The following is a 26,477-nucleotide window of genomic DNA, read 5'->3' as shown; positions in this document are numbered from 1 at the left end:
GGGCAGGGCAGGGAGTGGTCTCACTGGAGACTTGCAGGCTGACGGGGCCCGTCCTGCAGTGCAGGCCGGGGGCTTGAGCAAGGCCCCTGTGGGCGGTGCGCGAGGGAGGGGCCCAGAAGCGCAGGCCTGGAAGCGGGGCAGGGTGGGCCCTGGGTAGTGTTCTCGGGGTAACGGGCCGCTGCCCGGGAAGGTCACGAGAGGTAATAAAATAGGGGCACAAGCGGGCAGAAGGGAGGCTGGCCGGGGGCAGCAGGGTGCTTACACTGGAACTCCGAAGGGCCCTGGCCCGGGGACCCCAAGTACCCGCCTGCCCACCCAGGAGAGCCAGGGGGCTGGTAGAACGGGGGGAGACACGGGCAGGTGATGCCCATCCTCAAGGGGGCCTGCCCAAGGGGTCTGTTCTTCACCGGGCAGGGTCGAGAGCAAATGACACAGGGACCATCCCTCCACCCTCCCCCACCCCCCGCCAGGGAAGCCGAGGCAGCCGCAGAGGGACGGGGAGATACAGTACGAGATGCGGGCACAGCCCCGCAGCACAGGGTCCAGAGGCGGCCAGCTCCCGCCGTAGCTACAGTAGTGGCACTCCCGCCGGGCGGGCCGGGTGGCAGGGAGGGGACCGCAGGGCCCCACGGCCCCTCGGGGATCCCTGGCTTCAGGATCAGGGTCAGCACCAAACACAACTGATCTCGGCCAAGGAGACGGGCAGGGAGGAGAGTGACCGCACGGACACGCTCAGCCCTGCGGTCGGCCAGGTGAGGTGCAGGGGTCCCGGAGGCAGGACCGGCCCAGCGAGGTCAAAGGCCCTGGCGAGGATGGCGGAGCCCCTCAGGGGGGCTCTGAGGCCGGCAGTGGTGAAAGCAGCGTGCACCTGGGCGTCTCCAGGCCCCTCCGGGCGCTGGGGGCCGCGGACCGCGGGTCAGCGCAGGACCTGGTACAGGTAGGCCGAAGTGAAGAGAACGTTGGCAGCCAAGCTCACGGCCAGGAGGCCCCGGACCAGGGAGGGCCCAGCGCGACCTTTGAGAGAGAGAGTGAAGAGACCCGGTTAAAGGGTCCCCGTGCAGCAGCCCACCGGCCCAGCCCACCGGCAATGCAGCTGTGGGGCCCGAGGCCCTGCTCCCAGGAGCCTCCCTGCCCAGAAAGACCCCTGAATCTAGGGTCAGTGGGCCTAGTCCTGCCTCCCGGAAGGCACCTCGTCTCCTGAGCCCGTGCTACCAGGCGAGGACTGGGTGTGCTGTACTCGTATCCCATGAGGGGGCCTGGGGGCATGACCCCACTTTACAGACAGAAAAGAGACACTTTAGAGGAGCAGTACCCTGCCCAGGCTTCCGGACCGGGGTTCCCGCCCCAGGTCTGTGCTCTGGGGACAGCACCCATTTCCTGTCGGCTCCAAAGACAGGGAACCATCTTTGCAGAAAGACTCCCCTCGTGACTGTCCATCCATCTTCTCCACACGCGTGTCCCCTGGGGACACCGGCAGTTGTGCTGGCCTCTGGGTGCTCACAGCGTGCCTGGTGCTTTACCTGGAACCAGGATTTGACCTCATGCTGTGCCTGCAGCCCCCGCACTAGCCCCGCGGTGCGCCAGGCTCTCTGGCCAGCGTCTTCCCCCCGTGTTTGTGCTGGCGCAGAGGAGCCACTGGGGACTTGAAACGTGGCTGGAAGAGCCGAGGACCTAGGTCTTTACTGTTACGCAATGTTAACTCTGGTAAATGTAAACAGCTCCCAGGGCGCCTGGGTGGCTCAGTCTGTTAAGCGTCCGACTTCGGCTCAGGTCATGATCTTGCAGTCTGAGTTCGAGCCCCCTGTTGGGCTCTGCGCCGACAGCTCAGAGCCTGGAGCCCGCTTCGGATTCTGTGTCTCCCTCTCTCTCTGCCCCTCCCCTGCTTGCACTCTGTCTCTGCCTCTCTCTCAAAAATAAATAAACATTGGGGCGCCTGGGTGGCTCAGCCAGTTGAGCGTCCGACTTTGGCTCAAGTCATGATCTCATGCCTCGTGAGTTCGAGCCCCACGTCGGGCTCTGTGCTGACAGCTTGGAGCCCGGAGCCTGCTTCGGATTCTGTGTCTCCCTCTCTCTCTGCCCCTCCTCTGTCTCATGCTGTGTCTCTCTCTGTCTCAAAAATAAACAAAAACATTAAAAAAAAAATTAAAAAAAATTTTTTCTTAAACGTAAACAGCTCCCTATGACCTTCCGCTGATGGGGCCTGATCCCAGGGTGGCCACGTTGTACGCCAGGCGGTAGCTGGACCTAGAAGGCGCTGCGTGGGTTATCTAGTTGCCCTCTGCCACTCGAGGGCCCTGGAGGGCTTTCTCTCTCAGGGTCCCAGACGGACCAGATGACCGCGGCTGCGGACCCACAGCCCCTCCGCCCCTCCCCCGCCCCCCTCCCAATCGGAGCACAGACCTTTCCAGGCGCCGGCCTCCTCCACGCACCCCTGGGTGGTGGTGTCCACCACGCAGGTGGATGACTGAGAGGAATCATCCTCCTTCTTGATGGAGCGGCTGCTGCAGGCACTGCCTCTTTCTGGCATCGACCTCATGTCTGCAGAGAGAAGAGGTGTCTCAGCGGGTGCTCACGGCTCACCCCCAGGCAGAGACGTGGGCCAGCTCTACCTCCAATCCCAGGACAGTCCTCAGATGTGGCCAGCCGTGCCCGTCCCAGCCCACCTGCCCTACCCCGGGCAAGGGGAGGCCGGGTCCTCGTTCATATCCCGGCGACGTGGCTGCCGCGAAGGGAGCTGGTTATAGATGTGCAGCAGCCAACTCGGTCGCCAACAGGCGGACGGCGGCCACAAGGAGGCTTCTGGGGGCACAGGGTGGGGCACGGGGTGGCAGAGGCTGGGACTGGGATCTCAACCCATCCTTCCACCTGTCTGGCCAGTGTTCAGACCCGCTGTGGCCGGGCCTTCCGACATTGTAAGAGACACAGGAAATCCACATGTTAACGTGAAAGTTCAAAATTTTAAACGCTGAAGCCTAATTTTAAAAATTTAAAGATGCTTTACAGAACAACATCACTTGAGCACAACAAAAACATCTGTGACCAGACAGATGCAGCCCAGCACGGTATCACGCGCTTTTGACCCATCCCAAGGAACAAAGGACCCTCAAGGTCAACTGCAAAAGAAGAAAATAAAATCAGCCAACGGAGGGCCACGTCCTGGAGCGTTCAAGGTCACCAGAAGCCAGGCCGGGAGCGTCTGGAGCTTGGGAAGAGTGGCTGCACACGCTCGGTAAGAGCAAGGACAGACCCCGTGTGGCCGCCTGCAAGGCCGTCCCAGCGCCGCACACGATCACAGGCGCCGTCACGGCCCTGCTGGGCTCTCCCACCTCCTGGGAGGGTGGCCAGGGGGTGGGGGGGGTGCTCGTACCCACAGTGAGCTTCGTGTCCTGCGCCGGCGATCTCTGTGGGACGTGCGGCGGCTCAATGGGGAAGAGGCTGCCGTTGTGGGGCGAGTGTTCGTCTGAGCTGCTGGGGGTGTTGGGGCCCTCCCCGGGGGGCGACGGGAACAGCAGCAGCTTCTGCCCCTTCAGGTTGAGCCGGGCCGGGCTGATGAGGGGCCTGCGGTGGCGCAGAGAGCCAGAGCTGGAGGCCACGGAGCCGGCCACAGAGGGCGCCGGGGAAGGGAGTGGGGACGAGGCACAGCATCCCGACAGGAGAGAGAAGTAATCTGGAGGGCAGGAGGAAGGCAGAAACGACGGCTTACGGTAGGAATGAAAACAAGGTTGAATGTTTGCTACGGGCACCTTTATCCCTGATACGGCTGCGTGGTTCCCGGTGCTTTTCCTCTGTTAACCGGAGAGGAAAGATGAGGCTGTACCAAAACTTGGGGACAGAGGGAAGCCTGCCAGGAGCTGAGGGAAGGGAGAGGATCTCAGACCCTTAGCCGCGTCCCCCTGCCCCCTGAGGGCACTGACTTAATTACGGTCAGCTAACTCAGCTAATCCCGAGTGTGGTCTCCATCAGTCATCACTGATAAGGGTGACAGCATTATAGCTAATCCTAGAAACCACCACGCCCGTTTCACAGAAGAGGAAACTAGAGGAAACTGAGGCACAGGGCTGTTGGTCACTTGCCCAGGGCTGCAGAGCTGGGAGGCACAGGACTGAGACTCGAACACAGAACCCCGTGGGACCCCAAAGCTCATGTTTAACCAGGCTGCTGTCCCATCCCACAGGATGCTCTGGGGACCCTGGCCCACACTTCCCTGTCCTCCTTACCTGGAACAGGAACCTCTCCAGATCGAGACACCTGAGACGGTGGGCGGCTCCCACTGAACAGATACCCTGAGTCTGGAGAGGAAACAGAAGGGGGACAGGTCAGGCCCATGGTAATGACAGCCACCCACCCTCTCCATTCTCCAGCCCCCGTTCTGCTGACATCCAGCCTTTGTCACTGAGGCCGAACTTCCTCGAAAACACAAGCTCTCAACGGACTCCCTGAACTACTGTTAGAGATCCGCTTGGCCTGCTCTCGTTTCAGGGATAAAGAAACCGACACCCACCCTCTCCCCCCGTAGCCTGCTCTTTCTGGGGTCTTGCCCCTCCACTACCCTGTGCCTGCCGGCCTGCACTGCCCCTCAGGGAACACTGAACACGCTGCTCTTCCTCAGTCATGTGCACCCCAAGGGCAGAGACTACGCCCCACGTACCCCGCGTTCCCCCAGCGCTTAGCCGAGAGCCGAGTGTGGAAAGATCCAGCGACCACCGTGTGCCATCACGAGCGACTGCTGTTCCACCACCCTTGGGGCTCTGAGGGTCCCTTGGTCACAGCACGCTGCCTGCCCCTTCCCCCCGCCCCTTCCCCCATAAGGCCCAGGGACACAGATTCAGGCCAACCCATGTGTCTGGCTAAGGGTGGTCACGTGGCCCAAGCACAGAGTCCTTTCCAGGACTGGTTGTATGGATGCTAGGAGAGCAGTCTCTTTGCTGGGTGTGAGCTGTAGGGACGCAGGGATGAGCCTGCATCAGGGAGGTGCAGGGGCGAGTAGGGCGAGAGAGAGAGACACAGGAAAGCAGAACCTGGCCCAGTGCCTGAGCCCCAGACCACCAGTGCCTCCTGGTTACCTGAGCCAAGGAGCTGCAGAAATCTTCGTTAACGCCCCCCGGCAGTGGAGACCCTGGGGTCCCTCCGACCACTGAACGTTCCGAGACCAGCCTGTGTCCACAGAATTGCCCTGCTGCCCCTGGGGCGGGGCTGCTCCCGAGTCCCCTTGCCTCACACCTCACAGGGCAACAGGGAGACCGTGGGTCCTCCACGGTGGGTGGGATGCCACCCACCCCTCCCAAGGGGTCTGAAATGGAAGCTCCTCAGCTCTGCTGCCCTGGTGGGTGAGCACAGAGGTCCTCCCAGGAGTGTCGGGCCCAGGGCAGGGCTGCTCCTGACGCCCCAGGCATCTCCCCTCTCCACATTCTACTCAAGAGCCACCGGGGACAGAGAAGGACGCCTCTGCTCAGGGGAAACGAGGAAAGCCATCCTACTATCAACTCGGGGTACAAGCAAAATGGCCTTTGGCCACCTTGGAGGAGCTAAGCCTCTGGTCGTTGCTGTTACGGGTGTTCTCATCCCATACTAACGCCAGCAGCCGTGTCTGCTGAGGCTTTGTTCTAGAAGCTTCCCTGATATGCCTACCTCAGCCCGGAGGCACGGCCGTCCATATTAGACCCTCCCAGGGTCACGGGCTGGGGGCCTGCTTGGCTGCTCCCGGCTGTTGGCTCCTGGCACTTGGCTGCCACATCAGGTGCTCACAACCACCCCGTGACATGTGTATTATCACCAAGCCTGGCTTACAGCTGGGCAAGTCTGAGCCCCCTCATTTTGCCCCCGTCAGACTGGCAGCTGCTAGGCTTTTCTCCAGAGGGAGGGGCGGTGGGGATGCGCCTCAGTTTCTCAACCCTGCGTCTGCTCTACAGGGAACAGGAGGAGCAGGAAGGTGCCTCTCGGAGGTCCGGTCCCTGCCTTGCACCCTGTGGACATTAACTGGTCTTTTTTTTTTTTTTAAAGTAGGCTCCACATTCAGCGTGCGGCTTGAACTCACGACACGGAGATCAAGAGTTGCATGCTCTACTGACTGAGCCAGCCAGGTGCCCCAGTTATTTCATTTTTTTTTTAAATGTTTATTTATTTTTGAGACAGAGAAAGACAGAGCGTGAATGGGGGAGGGTCACAGAGAGAAAGAGACACAGAATCCGAAGCAGGCTCCAGGCTCCGAGACGTCAGCACAGAGCCCAATGCGGGGCTCGAACTCAAGAACCGTGAGATCATGAGCTGGGCCAAAGTTGGATGCTCAACCAACTGAGCCACCCAGGCGCCCCTCCTTTTTTAAAGAGCAAAAACCAAGGGGTGCCTGGGTGGCTCAGTCGGTTAAGCGTCTGACTCTTGATTTCAGCTCAAGTCATGATCTCGAGGTTCATGAGTTCGAGCCCTGTGTCAGGATCTCTGTGCTGACAGTGTGGAGCCTGCTTGGAATCTCCCTCTCCCTCTCTCTCAGCCTCTCCCCTGCTCACGCTAGCTCTCAAAATAAGTAAATATTAAAAAAAAATTCTTTACATAAAGAGCAAAACGAGACTGCTGTCCTCTGCAGTTGGCACCTCTCTCCCCAAGAGGGCCCTCAGAGGGCTCTGGCAGGATCTGAACCCAGCTAGTCCCACAGAGTCCTGGGAGCTTGGGCCCCTGTCCCCACCTTGGGCCCCTTTAGCCCCATCCCCACCTGAAGGCCTGATGGAGAGTTCTAGAGAACACTCCGGGGGAAGGGCTCAGCTGCTGGGCCTCCCGGGTTCCCACACCCAGGGAGTTTCACGGTCGCCCCCACACCCCTAGATGCCGTTCACAAAGAGCCCACAGAGGTCCCACCAGCTCCAGGGCCACAGGCAGGGGGGTCAGGAACTCTGCTGGATGACCATTCCCAGAGGAGGAGTCAGCTCGTGTCTGGTTACACAGAACTATCTGGAGTCCAGGCATCTGGACTCAGGGCAATCCCACCTTGGATCCTACCCACCATCTGAGCCGTTCCTCCTGCGGTACGACCCACCCCCATCCGGGAGGCCGCTGACCTGCACGTGACAGGGCCAGGAACCTGAGCTCAGGCACAAAGCTCAGCTCCAAGCTGCAGGGGGACCCTGGGCAAGTCACGGGGGTAAGAAACGGGAGCTCAGAGGGGCACCTGACTGGAGCTGGAGCCCCCAACCTGGCCGAGCTGCCAAGGGGCTCAAAGGAGACCCTGGCCGCAGGTCACCGAGCCCGTTCTTTTGTTTTTTGTTTTTCAATGTTTACTTTTGAGAGAGAGAGACAGAGTGCGAGTGGGGATGAGGCAGAGAGACAGGGAGACACAGAATCCGAAGCGGGCTCCGGGCTCCGAGCTGTGAGCACAGAGCACGACACGGGGCTGGAACCCACGAACCGTGGGAGATCACGACCTGAGCGGAAGTCGGACGCTCAACTGACTGAGCCACCCAGGCGCCCCTACCAACCCTGCTCTAACCCAGATGCCGCCCATATTCTTGGAGGCTGGGATACTTCCTCACGGCGGCTTCCCACCCCCAAAGCTGCTACCCCGGGAGCCAGGCATCAGGACCCACCCGGAGGAAGAGGCAAGCCCGGTCTGGCCAAGTGGCTTCCCAAAGAGCTGAGGGCGACGAGGAAAGAAAAACTGGATTTGATTTGCAACGGACTTCCCAGGAAGATTCCACCAGAGAAGGTGAAGGAGACAGAGGGTCTTGAGGCAAGGACCAGGTGGGTCTCAGCCACACCAGAGCCCACGTGCAGCCAGCGCTCGATAAATGCGGCGGACCCGAGCCACCCCCGGCCCTCTGGGTCACACCAAAAGGCTAGGGGCAAATCTTCCAGCCCCCAGGGTCTCAGAACAACGGCAGCAACAATAACAGCGGGAATGGTGGGAAGAGACAGCCCCCAACGTGTGTGTGGACGTCGACCGGGTGCCCGCTGCCCTTCCAGGAACCTTACACGCGTCACCTCACTTGCCCCAGACACCCCCGGGGCAGGTTCTACTCTACCACTGCCCTCGTTTTCTTTGAGGGCAACTGAGGCTCACGGCGGTGAAGACCCTTCACCGGAGGCAGCCGCTGAGCGGGATGCAGTGGGGTTTGACCCCAGCTCTGCCCGTCTCTACAGCAGGAGCTCTAACCACCTCCCGCCCCCAGCCCACCCCGTGCCCGGTGGGCGCCCCCGTGTCCCCCGCCTGCCCACGCTGGAGCGCCTCTTACCTGCCCGAGTCAGGGAGGGTATGGTCCCCAGCGAGAGGGCCCGGCTGAGGCGGCCCGGCAGCGAGGAGGGCGAGGCCCGTCGAGGCGAGCGGAACAGCTGCTGGCTGGCGAGCGGCAGGAAGCCGGGCGGCGTGGGGATGAACAGAGACGGCGGAGGGCCGGTGGCGCTCGGGCAGGGCACGGCCAGGCCGGGGCTCGTGGGGAAAAGGCCGGCCGAGTCTCTCGGGAAACACCTGCGGGAGCCCGTCGGGCGCGGGAGAGAAGAGGAGGGTCAGCCCCGGGAGGCCCTGGAGGCGGCCTCCACACAGGTCCCGTCCCCTCTCCCCTGGTGCCAGGCGGGGCCGGAGTCGGGGTCCCAGGGAGGCGTGCGTTAGTTGAAGCGGAGGAGCGGCTCGACCACAGTCACGCCATTAGGAGCGGGTGGCTGGGAGGTGCCAGCGTGACCCACCCCTCCCGGCATGCCCCCTCGGGTCCCACTCAGCCTCACAGCAAACTAGCTCCACTACGAGTCTCGGGATTAAAGTGACACTGTCGCCCTTGCCAACCTCATGCCGACCCTTCGCCTTGAAGCAAGAACGCCCGACCCCCGCGCCAGGCGCTCAGTAAAAGGCCAAACCTCGGGCTCCCCCTCGCCGCTCTGTGCTCCGTGCCCAGAGCCTGCTGACAGGACGGCTGAGCTCAAGGCGCCCCCTGCTCCCTGGGGCCGGCCTCTGGGAACCCCACTGCTGCTCTCTGGTCTGGGACGCTCCTCTAAAGCCCCTTGCGGAGCGGAGGGGGTGGGGGCGGCCAGGCTGGGGACTCCCCGGGGAAGAGCTCTTGCGGGACGCAAGCCTAACTCCAGCTTAGAGAAGACCCGTCAACGATCGCAAGGCTGCCCAAAAGACGGAAGGTGACAGTGTCTCTTTAACTCGAGAATGGGACAGATCACACGATGGGACCCGGTGGCCCCAAAAGCCAGAATGTCAACCATGCTTCTGATTAAGGCAACCGATTATGGGGGGGGGGGGGGGCGGGACGGAGGCAGTTAATACATTAGTCCGCCGTCTGGACGGAGCTGGGGGAGGTCCAGCCTTACCTCAGTGCCAAGGGACAATTGGGGCCATGGACAATGTGCCGATGGAGGGGCAGGCTGGCTCAGGCCCTGCAGCAGAGCCGGGGGCCTAAGGGACCCGCCCTGTGCCCATCACGACCACACTCTCAGGGCGCTGTTAGCCACACTCCACTCCACTGACTCGCTCGCTACTTCTCACCCCCATCCCCTTAAACACCCCTTACTACGAGGCAAGTGTGGGGTCTGCTGCTGCCCTCCTAGAGAATCATGGGACCTTTTCATGCCTTCCGGGAGCACCAGGAGACCACCTGGATGTCAGAACCAAGGGCAGGGCCCTGCATTTGGGGGACATGGGGAAACCGAGGCAGGAACTCATCAAGCCAATCACCAGAAGGGTCTGGACAACCCCAGGCTGGACGTGCCCGCACTCCACGTGCTAACTTTGTCCTGCCCAAGCTTGTCTGACACCTCCCTCCCCACCCCCACAACAGCTGGGATAGAGTCCGCCTTTTAACAGAGAACAGGATTTTGTGTCGTCATTTGCAGAGCAGTGACACCGTATGGCAGAATGGCGCCACCACCTCGGGGATTAGCTGGGGGCGGAAGGGACACTGAACTCACTGAAGATGCCCTGGGACCGTTGGCCAACTTGCTCTGATCACGTGTGAAGCCGTCCCCTGCCGGGGCCTGCACCTCCCAGAGGATGCAACGGGGGCAGGGCTCGCCAGAGCCCGTCGGGCAGGCGGTAGGACCCTGTGCTGGGCTTCCCGCACCCGCCCCCACCGCCCACCCCCGGGAACCAGCGAGTGAGGGGAGAGGCTCCGAGGTGGGCTGTGGGGTCCAGAAGTGGTCAGCTGTGCCCGGGAGAGGCTTCCAGCGTCTTTCCGGCTCTTCCCTGCTTTTCCCAGATCCTGCTCACACCTGGGGCCGCCACCCCAGTGCTTAAAGCTCAGTCTCTCATCCATCTGGCACAGGTGCTGTTCCCAATCTCTGATCCCACTAAGAATGTTGGCACCGAGCAGGAGACAGTTCTTTGGTCTGACCCCTCTTGCCGTGACACGCAGTGACCTCAGTCAACCAGCAGATCCTCATTAAGTGCCAAGCGAGCTCCCATCGTGGCTCTGTGGCGGACGGTCCCTGGGAACCTCCCGTAAAAGAGCCCAATCTCTGCCAGGCTTCGGAGAGCTCACAAGTATCGAAGCTTCCTCTGGCAAGGCCCCCTCCTCCCTCCCCCACCCCGACCACCCTGCACCCACGCACCCCGTCTCAGAGAGGCACTCAGCCCTGAGTCCGAATCTACGTCCACTGGGATAGACGGGTTCCGGGACAGGCCAGGAGGTTGTACCGTGTCCCATCTGACACTGAGGGGGCTGTCTGGTCTTTTTCGACCCAATCCCAGTCCGAGACGGGAGCAGAAGGAGAGAGAGAACTACATTTTACGTAGCAGTTTATTGAGACGGAGGAAAAGACGACCCAGCAGGGCACGTGAGGGCGGCCAGGCCCGGAGCCGCCCGATGCCCACGGCGCCAGCACCCAAATCTGACCCCCCGTGGGCATGCCTGTACCCCCGAGTCCCCTGCCCCCGGCACAGAAACCTCTGAAGGAACGTGAAAGAAAAAACAAAAAAGACATGGTACCTGACGGCCGCCGGTGAAAGCAGAGTCCCGGAGGCATTTATTGAAAATACAGCATGAAAAACAAGACATCTACGGCCAGGAGTTACGGTTACAGCAAGCGTCACCGGCCAATCGTCCACGGTTCTACTACACGACCAGAGGGCAAGACACTGCGCAACAGTCACGGACAGAAGACACACGGGCTCCTCCCGGGCAGGTGCGTCGAGGCGGTGGCTCAGCCCGTGGCGGGGACCCCGGACGCCGAGGGAGAGGACAGCCGGGGGGGGCCTCCCTCGCGTCTTGGAGACGGTCACCCCGACCCCAGGCGGTCTGACAGTCGTCCCCAGTGGAGGGGACAGAGGTCCTCGGTAGGGGCAACACACTTCCAGTTAATAAGCCATGATCCCAGTGATGCCTGCACTTCCTCAGCTGTTGCCAGTAACATCAGAAGGTGCTGGGAACATGCTCCAGGTCATGAACTTTAAAGGACAGACACGTAATTTTAAAAAGTCACACAAAACTCTAAAAAGCGCAGGAAGCCTCCCTCCTACGAGGCTCGGCTCACGAGGGCGTCTTTCCGTCCCCGGAGAGGGCAGGAGAGACATCTGCTCGGCAGGGGCTCCTGGCCAGCACGAGAGCCGGTTATGGTTATTATAAATAATTTAACTTAAATACACACATACACACAGATGTCCTGCTTCTACTCAACGCCAAGAAAAGCAGTAATTAGCATCACGCCATCAGTTTCCTTGAGAACAGGGGATCCACACAAGAGGGTGGCTCTGCCGTCAGACCAGCAGTTCTCCGCCCGGTACCTGCCGCCTCCTCTCCCCCCTCAGGCAGGCTGACTGGGGGAGAAGGGACAGGCGGACGGGCAGTCCCCCCCACCGCCCCGGCCCAGCAGGGTCTGCCAGTCACCTAGCGCCTCGCCCTCTACAGAGAACAAGCAGAGCCCAGCCAGGCAGGGCCCTGACTGAGGCCACGCGGCTAAGGGGGCCGCTCCAGACCCATCCGGATGCCAGGCTGGGCGTGAGTGGTGTGGGCTGGCTTCTTAGGGCCCCAGGAACACGAGGACCATGACGGTGGGGCTCAGGCCCCATGAGGGGCCCGTCGGGCTGTTAGTTGGTGGCCCCTTGCCGAGTGTGACCCTCACACGCACGGAGTCTGCCTCTGTCCTCCCCAGGCTCTGATGTGCTGTAAAGGGGAGAGCACGGGGTCACTCCTGGAGGGAGACTTATACTCAGAGTGACGAGTGGCAGGGCACCCCGGCTCTGGAAGGATCTGGGGCCCAATGTGGGGTCAGCAGAGGGCAGAATGCCTGGATGGAGACAGCCTTGGGCCGCCTGCTGCCAGGGCGGGTGGGGGGCGGGGGCACTCAGAGACAGTGCCCCGGGCTAAGTGCTTCCTCGCACGTACCCACATCAAGGTCAGCATTCAAAGACCCTGGAGAGAGGCCCACCTTGCATTTCACAGATGGTAACCGGAGACTGGGAAGAGCAGGGGCCCGGCCGGGACCACACAGCTACTGAGTAGCAGCCCTGTTCCCCTGGAGCGGTGACTCTGGGTCAGCACTGTCCCTACCCTCCCGCCTGACCCACAGAAAGGAAAGTGCTTCACAGGGAAGCACAAGGCAGGAGGCCCGGCACCCTCCACGAGGGGCTCCAGGGGTCAGGAGGGTGGTGACAGGCCAGAGAGGGACAAGGTGACAAATGACCTGCTGCCATGTGTGTCGCTCTTGGGCCCTTGCCCTGTGCTGCCCATAGGGAGCGAGAACTTTCCCCAGGCATCCCGTGGGGGCGAGCGGAGGAGACGGGACATACCAGGCGTGGGGTGGGGGAGCAGGCCGAGGGCACTCGGGTCTCCACCGCCAGCCAGCGAGGGCAGCCTTGGCTCAGGAGGCCTCACCCCAGCCCCTGCAGTCCTGCCTTTTCAGGGGAGAGCCAGGCACGTCTCGGAAGAGGGAGCAGCGCATGCGTGCCCTGGTTCCGTCTGGCCCCCAGCAGTGCCCAAATCACAGACGAGTAAGACTGCTCAGAACTCCAGCTGGGCGAACCCCCCCACGGCCTGGCTGCTAAGACGCTTGCTGACCACAGGGCCAGTGGGCCTCTCTACGGCCCACTGCGAGGAGAGCCTCGCCCCACACACCCGTGGCCAGTCTGGACCCAAGAACTGTGTTCTCTGTTCCCAGGGCAGGAGGCTGAGGGACAATGGGTCTCAGGAAGGTCTTGGAGGAGAAACTGAGCTATGAATCCTGGGGGGGCAGCGGTGGCGAGCCCTGTGTCCTCTTGGGTCCCCGGCTCCGTGAGGGCTGGCTGGACAGTGGGCAGGACCGAAAGGACAGACCGGGGAAGTGACGTGGAGACAGGGTGGGGGGCTCTGCTCTGGCCCCTGCTCAACAGCACCCGCCCACGCCCAGCAGCCCGAGTAGTCAGGCCACACGGCAAGGGCCCAGCCCGCAGCCACTGTCACCAGCCCCTGAGATGCGGCAAAGTGAGAGGAGCAGCAGGCAGCAGGGACCTGACCCCCACCGCCCGCTCAGGACCGGGGCGTGGCCTCTTTGCACTGCCAGCCAAGGCCCCCGGTCAGAGGCAGGTCGCGTGGGCCACCCGCGTCCCAGTTTGGGGGCAGCGATGGGCTCTTTGGCCAGAGAGGTGCGGCAGTGGTGGGTGGCTCTAGGGCACTTGGGGAGTGGGCGGGGAGGGTGGCTTGCTGGTGCTGGAAAGCACGGGGGGGCTCTAGGCTGGGCGGGGGCAAGAGTGAGGCAGGTGACAAAGACGCAAGTCACAGGGGCCCTGCTCTGGGCCCGTCCGTCCGTCTGTCCTCCCCCCCGCAGTCACTGCTGCTTCTCTGACCTTCGGGGCCGGAACCTCCGCGTGCCTGTCGCCTTCCTTGTGGCCACGGCTGCCGTGAAGCCCACCAGGCAGCACAGGGACGTGGTGCTGAACTTGAGCGTCTCCAGCCAGCCGGGCGAGGCGGCCTGTAGGTACTGCTCCGCCAGGTGCAGCCCCAGCAGCAGGGCCCACAGGCAGGTGGAGAAGGCGTCGATCCTGCGGAGCCTGCGGGGCAGAGTGGGGGCGGCGGTGAGGGCCCCCAGCAGCAGGACAAGAACCCCCCTCCCTCCTGTGTCCACTCCCCCCCCAACCCGGCTCGGAGGACAGAGTCCAGGGCCAAGAGGAGAGCGGGGAGCCTCGGACTCCCACTTCAACACCTCCACGCTGCACGGCTGAGCAGCTCAGTTCCTCCCAGTCTATACAACCGAACCTCCCTCAGAACCACTGAGCCGACACGGATGCCGCTCATTACAGGGTCTGCAACCGCACAGGGGGCACAAGGGCCCCACCGGACCCCCGACGACCGCAGAGGCAGGTGACTGTCATCACCCGAGGGGGACGAAAGCACGCCACGAGGCCCAAGCGCACAGCGGTGAGGGGCGGGCTGGCTCTGGGTGCCACCACTCCCTCTCAGGCAGGCCACCTGCCTTCCTCTCGCCCCTCAGACTCCCAGCTGCCGGGGAAGAGAGACCGTGTCTGGCTCCAGCCACACCGCGGAGCCTAGCGCGTGGCCGTGTGCCCAGCAGAGCCTCTCGGCTTCAACCCGAGCGCGTGTCCTCCCACCGAGTCCCGGCCCTGCGCGGCCCCACACGCACCTGATGCGGCCGGCCAGCAGCATGGCCAGCAGGCAGGTGAGCAGGCCCAGGGCCACGACGCCCATCTGGTGGCTCTGCCCGAAGGCCCAGGCCTCCCGCAGCTTCTCTGCCGCGTGCTCGGGCAGCAGACCCAGCAGCTGCTGCCAGCCGTCGACCCCGGGGGCAGTGCCGTTGTCAGGTGTGGCCGAGCCGTTGCCACCAGGCGGCAGGGCCGGGGGCAGGGTGGCCTCTGGGGCGAAGGGGTTGCTGGTGCCACAGAACGCGATGGTCAGCAGGAAGGTGCAGGCCAGGAAGGCGAGGGCGCGGAGCGCAATGACCTGGACCGGGGCCTTCGCCGCGGAGGAGAAGCTCTGAGGGAGAAAGACCGGTCGGAGGGGTGGCCAGAGCCGCCGACAGCCATTCCCGGTGCCCACTCTGCACGAGGGCCTGGCCAGCGCCCCCGAGCGCCCGCCGAAGAGTCCGCCTGGTTCCTGACGGTCAGAGGCGGCGTCTTCCTCACGCCTTAAACCCTTACGTAATCCCAGCTTGGTCTCTAGGTTTCCTGCTGGGTTTCACTCATCTGCCTCCTTTCTTGGCCTTCACCCGCTGGGGAAGTCACCCCGGCCGGCAGGGGACTGCTCTACCACGCTCTTCAGAGAAACCCTTTTGGTGGTAGGGTGATCGGGTTTCTTTCAAATAAGTTTTTTAATCATTTCATCAGGTTCTCATCAGAAATTCCCATTGTGATTTTGAGTGGAATTGCAATAAACAGAGAAGAGAACTCCGGCCAAACTGAAGTTAAAAAAACCCAGTCAAAAAGACACAAAAAACGAGTTGTTTGGTCTAGGAACACAGCGGTGAGGGGGGAAGCTGAAGGTCAGCGTCCTGCTGTGCAAAACCGGCCGTGCGGGCCGGTGGTGTGGCCTCGCGGTCAGGGGCCTGGCGCTCAGACTGGAAACCACATGCCAGCTGGACACAGAGCACATCTGGGCAGGAACGTCTCTGGCAGGGGATGGTTTTTACTTCTAAATCCACTTGCTACTACCTCAGGCTTTTTGAAATTTTTTTAACGTTTTATTTTTGAGAGACAGAGCACGAGTGGGGGAGGGGCAGAGAGCGAGGGAGACACAGAATGTGCAGCCTACTACCTCAGGTTTTTCAAACCAGAACGTTCCATTAACCAAGTATAGTGATAATTTAAAAAGTTTTTGGCCAGGTAGTCTTGGGTTCAAATCTTGGCGTCCAGCCCTCTGCAAGTTCTGGAACTCCGAGTCTGGCTTCCACAGCTGTAAATGGGAGTCACAGGGCCCCGGGGGGTATCCACCACGAAGGGTGCTGGGGGGAGCGCGTGCCTGTGTCGGGGAAGTGCCCGGGTCCGGTAGGACCCTCACAACCCCTGGCTCAAGCGCCCAAATACACATGTATTGGGGCATCTGGGTGGCCCAGTTGGTTAAGCTTCTAACTTTGGCTCAGTCATGATCTCGTGTCTGTGGGTTCGAGCCCCGCCTCGGGCCCTGTGCTGACAGCTCGGAGCCTGGAGCCTGATTCGGATTCTGTGTCTCCCTCTCTCTCTGCCCCTCCCCAACTCATGCTCTGTCTCTCTCTCAAAAATAAATAAACATTAAAAAATTTGAAAAAACATGTGCGTATTACAACACTGACCCACTCTTCTTGGGATACCTGCTCAGGCCAGTGGCACGAAGGGGCCTGTGAACAGCTGGGAGAGGGGTCCCGGGGGGAAGGCTACTGCCTCCAGGAGAAGGGTCTCGGCTCTGAAGAGCTGCCTACAGTCTCGGGGGGCTCGGCCCCCCAGCAGGGGTTTCCTGCACAAAACCAAGGGCCGTGACTCCCCAAACGCCCCGCGGGGTGCCTTGTTCCAACCTGCGTGTGGGTCTGGTCGGCTTCCCGGCGCTTGAACTGGTGGCTGAGCAGCAGGGCACGCAGCTGGCGGTTCTGGTGCTTGATGTAGTACTCGACGGCCGCCTGGCAGGGCCGGCACAGCTTGTACATCTGCTCCAGGTGGTGCCGATACACCTCGATCTCCTCGTCATACCTGCCCTGCGGGGGGGACGACAGAGGCTCAGGGTCCTGGGGGGGGGGGGGGGGCCACGGGGGCCGCTCGTGTCGAGCAGGTCAGATCTGGGTTCACTTACGAGGGCGGTGACCACGACTAAGTCGTGCCCACTCGCAACCTGCTTCCTCCGTGCCCAACAGGACCGGTGGCCTCCTACTGCCTGTGGCGATGTTGGCCACGGGGGGCGAGGCCTGGCGCAGAAGCCGACACACAGCGGGGGCCCAGAGGTGACAGGAGCCACTCTAGCCGAGTCCTGTTGCCGCACAGGATGCACCCGGAGGCCAGGAGCTCGGGATGCGGTCCCTGCTTCAGGTTCCGCTCCTGGGTCCCAAGAGCTCCAGCAGGGCAGGTGAGCCAAGGGAGAACCCAGCTCTGGGTGGACGCTACTTAGATGGAGGCAGAGGCCAAGGGTCCAGAAAACACTAGGGAACCAAGGGCTTCAGTGGGAGCCGAAGGGTTCTTTGGGCTCCAGGAATATTTCAGAAGATTCGAGTCCCACACCCCCTTCTCCCAGAGAGGCAGCAACACACCTCTCCTTCCCTGTTGCCAGGGGAGCCGAACATTTCAGTCTGCAGTGGCCAGGAGAGTTATCAGTCTGATCTCTGGCTGGGACTGCATGTGCCACAAAAGCTTCTCTGCTTGCCAAACTGCACACGCCTTCCCTTCTTTATGCAGGTTCCCGGTCTCCCCCTGCCTCCTCCCCTCCCGGCGGGATCATGGGAAAGCCACAGTCTCTGGGCCTCAGCCGGGCTCTTCTCCCGCGGTCAGGGAACCCCTGGCCGGGCGAGGCCTGGCGGGGGCCGAACTCCTAACACCAGGCTGCTCACCTATCTTCCTCTCCCCGGAACTGCAGGGCAAACTGCCTGCCCGGCCAGTGGACAAGACGGACTCAGGGACGCGGACAGGACTGGTCCAAGAGGGCCCGCGTGGGGCGCCCAAGGACCCGACCTCCCCCTGCCCCGGGACACGCCCCTCTGGCAGGCACTGGGGTTTCTACGACAACGTCCCGGGCTTGGAGCCCCGGGGCAGCAGCAACCGCGAGACGGAGGGAGGGCGAGAAGTGTGTTCCAACGGGGACGGGGACGGAAGAAATAACACACCCGGAACGTGGGGCCGGCGCGGGAGGGGGAGGGGGCCGGGGCCCCGCCTCGTGCCCACCTCACCTCGTCACGCGGCGCGAAGGCGGCCAGCTGCTTGATCTTGGTGGTCTGGTGGTGGCTGCACCTGCGGCACAGCAGCACCTGGCTGCTCACCCACTGCTGCGGCTGCGCGGGGGGGCGGGGCCCCGGCACGCTGCTCACCACGTGGTTCAGGTGCTCCAGGTACTGGGCGGGGATCGGCTTGTTGTAGTCGCCGTTCTGGGGGTGGGAGGGGACGGAGTCAGCAGCGGGGAGAGAGACTCGGGAGAGCCGCCACGGATGCCCCGTCCGGCAACACCCCGGGGGGGAGTGGCGGCGGATCCCAAACACCCCCTTTCTTTACAAGCAGCGGCGGAAGACTTTCTTTTAAAGCAGCTTCGCGGGGAGCCCGACAGGCAAGACGCCGCGAGTGCGGCCTGCCGCCTCCCTCGGAATCCTGCCGTGGGCCGGCCGCCTGTGTTTGTGTTTTCAGGTCTGCACCACCTGGCAGAGCAGGGCCGCTGCAAGGACAGCCCGCAAAACCGAAAACACGATCTGGCCTCTGCAGAAAGCCTGCCGACCCCTGGTGTAAGGCAAAGCGGTGGATGGGCCTCAGAGCCGGAAACATCTCGGTCTGAACCCTGATCCGCTGCTTTTCGGGGCAGGGACACTGGACAAGCTGCCTGGGCCCCCGGCCCCGCCGGCCCCACCCGGCCGTACCTCCTGGAAGCCGTTGTACTGCTCGCAGTGCGGACAGTCCCAGCAGTTGCGGTTCCCGTACGGCACCACCGTGTCCTGGTTGCAGAACCAGCAGTTGACGATGGTGTGCGTCGGCTTCATCCTGTGGACGAGGACACGGTGAGGTCAGCCGGGAGGGCGCCGCCACCCGTGCTATGGGGACCAGAGAAAGCATGGGAAGTAGGACGGGGGACCCGGAGCTGAAGACGCCGCAGCCGCGAGAAGTGACAAGGCGAGGGGCCGGGCTGCAGGTTGAGTGCTGGCCAGAAGGACCTGCAGGGAGGCCGAGGCGGGGACAGCGTCTCCTCAGGCCTCCAGGCGAAGCCTGGCCTCCTCCCTCCCAGCGCCGGGGGACAGCTGAAGACGCACCAGATACCGTGGCACCAGCCCCTGGTATCCTGGGGCTCAGGCATGGGGGCAACGCGGACCAGAACCTGCCAGGCCACAGGGCCCAGAGTGACCAGGCTCGAGGACCGCCCTCCCAAGGCCCGCAGACCTCCTGAGCCTGTCCCTGGGCTGTGCAAACAGTGCTCCTCAGGGAGTTTGCAGACGGCAGGAGCCTCCTGTGCTCCAAAGATGAAAAAAAAACCCCAAGAGGGTAAGGTCAAGGAGGCTGAGGGGCGGGGACTAGGGACAGCTGCTCAGACTGGAGCCAACCCTCTCTGCTGGAGGGATAGGGCAGGCAATCCACAGTGGCCCTCGTTGGCCACACATGTGGTGACAGGTGGGGGCTGTAGGATAATCCCGGCCCAGACACTGGGGGATCTGTGCTCTGGGCCCCTCCACCCACCTCACTGGCTGCAGGGTGGAGTGAGGGGGAGGGAGGAGGGGGAGTACAGCAACTGCCCAACAAACGCCTCCAGTCCCAGGGATCTAGAAACAATGCAGGCAATGGGTGGCAATTGCTTGAGCCCTGGGGTCCCGGCCTCATGGCTCCTAATCCCCCTTGTCGTCCCCCAGAGGCCACCTCCAGATCTGGGGCGCTGCCTGGGCCCCCAACGTACTGGGCAGCCGCACCACACGTGTTGCATGACCCCAGGAGTCCTGGCTCTGCCAGCCTCTAGATGTGAGCCCCAGGAGGCTCCTCCTCTCCCAGCCTGGCCTGCCCCTGCAAAACGCGAGCGGTCACAGAACCTGTGCGTCCATGTGTTACAACCATCCACTGACACGAGACACGTAAAGGTGCTGTGCGACGCAAAGGGTCACTCTGTCACCCTCCTGTCCCCGGCTTGTCAGGGCCTCAAAGGAAGCTCCTGACACCGCAGCTGCCTCCTGGCCGTGCCCCTCCATCATCCCCCACTGAGCACGGGCAGGTTATGAGGGTTGTCCGGGCCTCAGTCTTAACCACCTGCCAACCGGGCACAAGAGCGTGTCAAGGATGGGAAGTAATGCCAGTCTAAATGCCCAGTAAGTGGTAGTTATGGTGAGAAGGGGAGGGGGGAGAGGAGGATATGCATCCAGGCGCCGCAAGGAGGAGCCCCAGGGTCCACAGAGGGCACCCTGGATCACCCCCAGCAACCACAGCGGCACACTCCCTGCCCCTGCTCAGGCCAAAGCCCTCATGAGGGACTAGGGACCGCCGCGTCTCGTCAACAGCAAGAGGCCAGAGCAAAGCCTGGCCACGGCAGCAGTGGGCAGTGTGGCACTGTGGTCACGGTTTTGTGGTGTGGCCTTCTGCGGAAACGCATCTGCCTCCCGGGACCTCCACTTCTTTATCTGGCCAATGGAGACAATGATAAGCCTTGCCCCGAAGGGAGGCTGCTGAGAGGGTAAACCAGGGAATTTAGGAAAGTGCTGAGCCCGGCAGGTGCTTGGCACAAGGCAAGCTGACGGCGTCCCTGGGCTCCACGCTAAGAGCACTGGAAGGCGGCGCCAGGCAAGGTGAGAGGCGGGGACACCCGCTCTGCCTGGATGCTGGCACTTTGGCTTTCTCTTTGTGATCTGCACCTGCTTTACAGGCTTCTTTGTCAGAGCGCGGCGGGGAGGCGGGGGGCACGTCCCAGTGAGTGACGATGCAGGGTGAGAAACCTCTCACCTGACCCCCGGCTCCCTCCATTCTCACCACGGGCCTCCTCGACATCCCTCCACAACACACTCAGCCTCTGGAGAGAAGCCAAGCAGAGGAGCTGGAGGTCTGAGAATAAAGAGAGAGCTGGGCAGGAGATAAAGACGCAGGGCCCAGGAACCCATGCGGGCCGTCAGGGCCTGTGGCTCTGGGCCCAGGGAGCCCCCGGAGCCCCTCCTGCCCCAGGAAGCCATCCTTTCCACTCTGAACCTCCAGCCCTGTTGCTCAGGAAACGAGCCTGGCCCGGAAGCGGGTGGCAGGAAGGGGAGGCAGGGGATTAGCTCTGGTCCCGGGGGCCAGTGGCTCTAGCTTGTCACTCTCAGCCCGTGGTAATCCCTGCCCAGGGTGGCGACGAGGGTGGGGAAGTGGGGGGGGGGGGGGGTCCACGGGCCACCGAGTCCTCCGCCACAGTTCCTGCGCAGCCAGCCCTGAAAGGGTCCGGGGCCTGGAGCGGCGGACGGGCCGGCGAGCGCTCGGACGCCGGGCCCGAGTCGGCTCCCCCACCAGCGACGCCTCTCCTCGGGCTCCGCGCGTGAGACACGACCTGGGCTGCGCCCACCTCCACCTCTACCTGTACCAGGCCTGACACGGGAGGGTGGGGTCTGTTCTGAGCCAGCTTAGCGCTGGTCCTGCTCTTGCTCAGGAGGTCCCCCCAGGTCCCTTCATAACCTCTCCAAAGCGCTTCTCCCCCAGCCACCAACCCCCAGTCCAGGGAGGTTCTCGGACGCACCACTCCGAGCCGGGGAGGAGTTCTGAGGTAACAAGACGGCACATCCCTGTGACACAGGCAAGACTGAGACGGTCCCCGGCCAGGCGGCCTTGGGGGGAAGGTTGGGCCCCGGCAGGTGGGCGGCCAGGAGGATCTGGAAGGGTTCACCCAGCTTCTGCCGCCCGCGTGCTGAGCTCCCCGGCTCTGCTGGAGCCAGAGGAGACCCGAAGCGGCCAGGAGCAGGGTGGGCCCCTTGGGAGGGGAAAGGGGCAGCTACGTGCTGGGGACCCACCCCTCCGCAGGTCCCAAACACACCCCACCCCGACCACGGTATTGCCCCATCAGCCCCGACGCGCATTTGGTTAAAACAAAAGCCCGTGCCCGGGCATCCTGCCATCTCCTACAGATGGGGGCAGGGGTGTCTGCTGTAGGAGGGAGCCCGCCATCGGAGGGACGCAGCTTTAGGTCCCGGGCGCCTGCTGTGAGCCCAGCACGGTGCCGCACGGAGGAGACACAGGGATGGGGCTTAATCCCTATCCGAGGGGGTTTCGAGTCTGGGGAAGACTGTCGTGTCAATGTTCCCACCAGGCCGTGAGAAGTACCCAGCCTCCCAGGAGGGGCCTGGCATATATATAGCTTCTGACCCTGGGCACCGTGCATCAGCTGGGTGGGGTCTGGAAGACCGTCTCTAGGAGAGTCAGGATGGTTCCCTCAGGAATCAGGAGGTTAGCCTCTCGAAGGGCCCCAAGAGGACAGCCCAGGACAGCCTCACAGGTGAGGGGGTCCTTGCTGGACCCCCAGGAGGCTCCTCACTTGCTCCTCTGTGCCTTGAATGGACAACACACGTGACCCTGCCCACCAAGCAGGTGTCTCCCGGGCTGCGGCACCAGCAGCGCCGAAAAGCTACTTGGTGTCAGAGCGCCTGGGTGGCTCAGGTGGTTAAGTGTCCGACTCGCGATCTGGACTCAGGTCACGATCTCACAGTTTGTGACTTCGAGCTCCGCCGTCAGCACAGAGGGATTCTCTCTCCCCCTCTCTCTGCCCCTTCTCTACTCACTCTCGCTCTCTCTCAAAATAAATAAACTTAAAAAAAGAAAAAAAAGGCAACTTGGTGTCGCCCGGGGCCTCCGAGGCCTCACACCCAGCCTCAAGGCAAACCTCAGGGAGATCCACGGCAGGACAGCCGACACAAGACAGCCCCCGGGCCACCTCTCCCAGGGGAGACCTGGCCTGGAGACGGCCGAATGCCCTCCTTCCCCTCGGCGCAACCTGTGATTACGGAGCACACGCCAGGTGTCTGAGAGCCAGAAACAGGCACAGCTCTCCACTTCTGATCTGGACACGAGGACAAGAACAGCAACTTCGCGGGGCAGCTGGTGACAGATGTCACAGGCAAGGCCAACAAGCAGAGCATTTGCCATCATCCTGAAGAATGGTCAGCAGGGCAAAGTGAGCAGGTGGCATTCAAACAGACGGGACTGCTAGGCCCAGGGGGGAGGGGACACCCCGCAGGGTTCCAGGGAGCGGGCCCCGCAGCCGCAGCCGGCGTGCGGTTCCATGAGTGTGGCCAGAGGTGGGCGGGAAATGGGGACTCTGGGGGCCAGGAAGAGGCTCTGCTACTTAACCCAGGAGGCCGCTCTCTTCGGTCTCCAAACACCAGTGGACAATGCAATAAACACCACGGGAGGGGAGGCCCCTGAGGCCCTGAGCAGACAGGAGCTGGCACGAGATGGACCCTGGACACAACGCTGAGCCCCAGAGTCCAGAGGTGGGGGGTCTGGGGTGGGGGGGGCCCCAGGAGCCATCATGACCACCTGGAGGCAGGGCCAGCAAGCCCACGGAAGTGTAAGTCGGGCTCCCACCCCACGCTGACAGTGCTGGCCTCCCGCGTGTGCCCAGCGAGTGTGGGGCCTGGTTAGGAGCTGAAGGGCTAGAGTGGATCTGCTGCCTTTTGTTGTTGTTTGTTTTTTAATATTTTTAAAAGTTTATTTACTTGGAGAGAGAGGGAGAGAGAGAGAGGGCAAAAGTGGGGAGAGGCAAAGAGAGAGGGAGACGGAAAACCCCAAGCAGGCTCAAGGCCATCAGCGCAGAGCTCGACGTGGGGCTCGAACCCATGAGATCATGACCCGAGGCGAAATCAAGAGTCGGGACACTTAACCAACTGAGCCACCCAGGCACCCCTTTGGATCTGCTGTTTAACAGTCGGGCACTGGAGGACAGGAGCCCAACTCCTCCAAGCCCTGGTTTCCTCATCTGGAGAATGGGTTTCTCGAGGTAGCGGTGTGCAGGTGCCTCCGCGGGTCGTCAGCAGTGAGTTACTGATGATAATCTGGGAAAGACTGCGGCGTTGGGAGGGCTGCAGCCCTTTGGGGAGGGAACTGGCCTCTCCCCCAGGCTCGGGGCGGGGGGGCAGTCTTCCCTCTATATCCCTCTGTCATCTCCGCCACTGCTGAGCCCACGAACACCCACCTGGCCAAGTCACTTTCCAGAAACAACTCTCACATGACCTCCCGAGGGTCATTCAAAACCCATGTGCGGCCAAAGCCAACGCTCCCCAGTCACAGCGTTCTCCCTGCCGGAGGGAGAAGGGCTCAGTCTCTGCAAGCCTGTCTTGCCTGTGAATCGTGACAGTGGCCAATTTATGACGCCCAGACAAAAGCCAATGCTTTCTGAAAAATCTCAGAGCATCCTGGGAAAGGTCTGGTCCTTCTCAGCCCAACCAAGAGGTCCCGATGCCACACCGTGACACCCTGGTGTCGTGCCGCTGGAGTGAAAGGCCTTCCAGGTACCCTCGGGGCTCCCCTCGGAACCAGCTTGGCCAGCACTGCACCAAGTCTCCAGACTCCCAGGGAGGAAAAGCCGTGGCTGCTGGCCCGGGCGGGGAGACAGCACCCCTGAGAACAATCATAGCAGCTCGAGGGACGCTGAGCAAACCCAGTCAAAATTCAGCCACACGGAACACAACTGAAGCCTGGCCCAGGCCCTGATCCTTAGCGCAACACGCCCCATCCCAGCGTAACTGGGAGGCAGCGGCGTCCGGGAGACAAACCGGGCCCTGGCCTCTGCTCTGCTGTCCACATGCCCCGGGAAGCAGAGCAAATGGCCACCTGCCTCTGCACTTCAGCTCCCTTGCATAAAATGACCACTCTGAACCCGCTGGCCGCGCTTCCAGAAACTGGGCAGCGACTGGGACACTGGGAGACGTGGGGTGTCAGAGGCCCCCTTGGGAGCTCCTTCAATCCCAGCTATCTTCCCCTGGGAGGCCACCCCCTCCTCCGCCTGCCAGTCTGGCTCATCCTGCAGATGCAGCTGATGTCCCTCCTACCCTTCCTCCTCCAGGAAGCCTGTGACTCAGTCACCCTCACTTCTCTCTCCCTTGGGTGAGAAGCAGTACATAGCGGTGATTAAGGAAGAACAGCCAGACTGCCCAGGTTCAAATCCCAGCTCTAGCCGCTTGCTACATGACCGCAGGCAAGTTCCTTCTCTTCTTTCACCTCATAACCGAGCTCTGCAGGTCCCTTGCAGATCCCATTCTGTCCCCAGAACGTTCGCACAACCCCACCTTTTCCCCCCTGTCCTCCGAGAGCCTGGATCAGATGGGGAAACAGCTGGGCTGCTCCCGAGGCCCTGCCGAAGCAGGAGGCCACTAAGCTTTTTAATCCCTGATCTTGGGGGCCCCATCAGAGAGGCCAGCTCTGAATATGGGGGTCAGCATGATCTCTGAGCCCTGCCAAGGGCTGGGGCAACTATCGAACCAGCTCAGCTCAGCAGCAGCCCCAGCCCATTTAAGAGTATCAGGCTTTCCAGCTCTTGGGGGCAGTATCGCCCAGGGGTTAGGAATACAGGCTCCAGGGCCAGGCTTCGGGTTCACACGGTGGCTCTTGTAATTAGTGGCAATTTAGCTCTTTTGTCCCTCAGCTTCCTTCTCTAGAGGGAGCAAGGGGTTGTGACTCTGACCGGGCCCCCCGAGGAATCAGAACAACGCCTGAGACCGCGTATGCAGACCAGAAAGTGCCGGCTAGTGCCCTGCCACCCCAAAGCGCGCCCGAGGAGCAGGAAGCTGGGCTGAAGGTGGAAAACCGCGCAGTCCGATCTCCGCTGGAATCTCCCGCGGGTGTCGGGCGCCGAGGTGGGCGTGGGGCGGCCCTGCAGATCGCGCGGCTCGGCAGGCACGCGTCTCCGTGGGGGAGGAAGTTTGTAACCCACGCGCTGGCTGTCGTCGTCCGCCCCGCATTCCTGGGATCCCCCGGGCCCACCCCTCCACCCCGGCCGCTTCCCGACCCCAGATTCCAAAGCCGGCCCCCACCCCGGGGACGCAAGCGTGCAGAACGGGTCTCCGCGCGGGGGCACGCGGGCCGGGCCCCCACCCCCACGCCGCGGCCTCGCGGGTAGGGAGGCGCCGTGCGGCCCCGGAGCCGGCCGGGGCGGGCGGCGGGCGGCGGGTCGAGGCCGCGTGGGCCGCGCGCACTCACCTCCGCGCGATCCGGTAGAGCAGCACGCCGGCCGCGGCGCACGCCGTGACCCCCAGGCCGCCGGCCAGGCCGGCCGTGGGGCAACGGGCCAGGAGCGCGCTCACTCCCTCCATGGCTCCCCGCGCGGGCTGCGGGCGGCGGGCGGCGGGCCGTGGGCCGCTGGGTGGGGGGAGGCCGATGGCCGCGGGCCGCAGGCGGGACGCGGGGCGGCGGCGCGCGCCTGCTCGCGCCGTGACCTTCGCCGCTTTGTAGCCGGCGCGGGCCCGCCCCCTGACTCGGCGCGCTCCCGCCGCGCAGCCAATCGGAGCTCGGGGCGAGCCCGGGGGGCGGGGCGCCGGCGGAAGCCGAGGCGCCAGCCTGCGCGCGCCCCCAAGCGGCGGGAGGTGGGAGGCGGCACGGCGCCCGGCAGCCCCGCCTTCCTCCTTTCCCGCCGCGCACGCCGCCTCTGGCAAAGTCCGCCAACCTTAGCGCCCGGGGCCACAGACTGCGTGTAGTTTCTCCCGCCGGTGTGGTCTTCCCAACGCGTGGCCCAGCCCGGCTTCTTGCAGAGCTGTTTTGCCCTAAGTTGCCGCTCTTTAAGCCACTCCGCTGGACAAAAAATTAGCTTATGGAAACATCAACATGCACCCACCCATAGGGACGAGGGCGAACAAATCACAGGATAGCCCTGCTCGGGTAGGTAATGTCCATGGGTGTCGTTGGCCTGGAGGGAGGATAGTGTTCAAGAAAAAGGGACATGCACATTGATTTCGCTAATAACAACGTTTGAATTAAGAACCCCCTAGAATAT

General features: G+C 62.9%; 1 protein-coding gene across 3 annotated transcripts; it reads right to left on the bottom strand.

Moving 5' to 3' along the window:
- Window positions 1-481: 481 nt before the first annotated feature.
- On the bottom strand, window positions 482-25,825 carry TMEM201 (transmembrane protein 201). 3 transcript variants are annotated; one of them, XR_006206077.1, is made up of 12 exons: window positions 25,688-25,825; window positions 18,424-18,544; window positions 17,749-17,943; window positions 16,393-16,569; window positions 14,533-14,882; window positions 13,739-13,942; window positions 8,220-8,452; window positions 4,218-4,289; window positions 3,368-3,667; window positions 2,401-2,538; window positions 1,313-1,520; window positions 938-1,014 (listed from the first exon to the last, which is right to left on the bottom strand). XR_006206077.1 is itself a non-coding variant. In XM_042951982.1 (11 exons), exons 1-11 carry the CDS (start codon window positions 25,798-25,800, stop codon window positions 917-919), a joined length of 2,001 nt encoding a protein of 666 aa, XP_042807916.1. In that variant the 5' UTR covers window positions 25,801-25,825; the 3' UTR covers window positions 482-916. The 3 variants fall into 3 exon arrangements, 2 of the variants coding, with proteins under 2 accessions (XP_042807916.1, XP_042807917.1); XM_042951982.1 differs by lacking the exon at window positions 1,313-1,520 and having other exon boundaries at window positions 482-1,014; XM_042951983.1 differs by lacking the exon at window positions 938-1,014 and having other exon boundaries at window positions 1,034-1,520.
- Window positions 25,826-26,477: the final 652 nt, after the last annotated feature.

This window comes from Panthera leo, chromosome C1, assembly GCF_018350215.1.
Source record: "Panthera leo isolate Ple1 chromosome C1, P.leo_Ple1_pat1.1, whole genome shotgun sequence".
NCBI lineage: Eukaryota > Metazoa > Chordata > Mammalia > Carnivora > Felidae > Panthera > Panthera leo.
Note: the sequence above shows the minus strand (reverse complement) of the source record. Positions and strands in the feature narration are given on the sequence as shown.

Coding starts and splice junctions, on each gene's coding strand:
- TMEM201 (XM_042951982.1), bottom strand. CDS start 25,800: ATGGAGGGAGTGAGCGCGCTCCTGGCCCGTTGCCCCACGGCCGGCCTG. Junction 3,668..4,217: donor TGGAGAGGTTCCTGTTCCAG/GTAAGGAGGACA, acceptor CCTGCCCTCCAG/ATTACTTCTCTCTCCTGTCG. Junction 2,539..3,367: donor GGACACGAAGCTCACTGTGG/GTACGAGCACCC, acceptor TTCTCTCTGCAG/ACATGAGGTCGATGCCAGAA.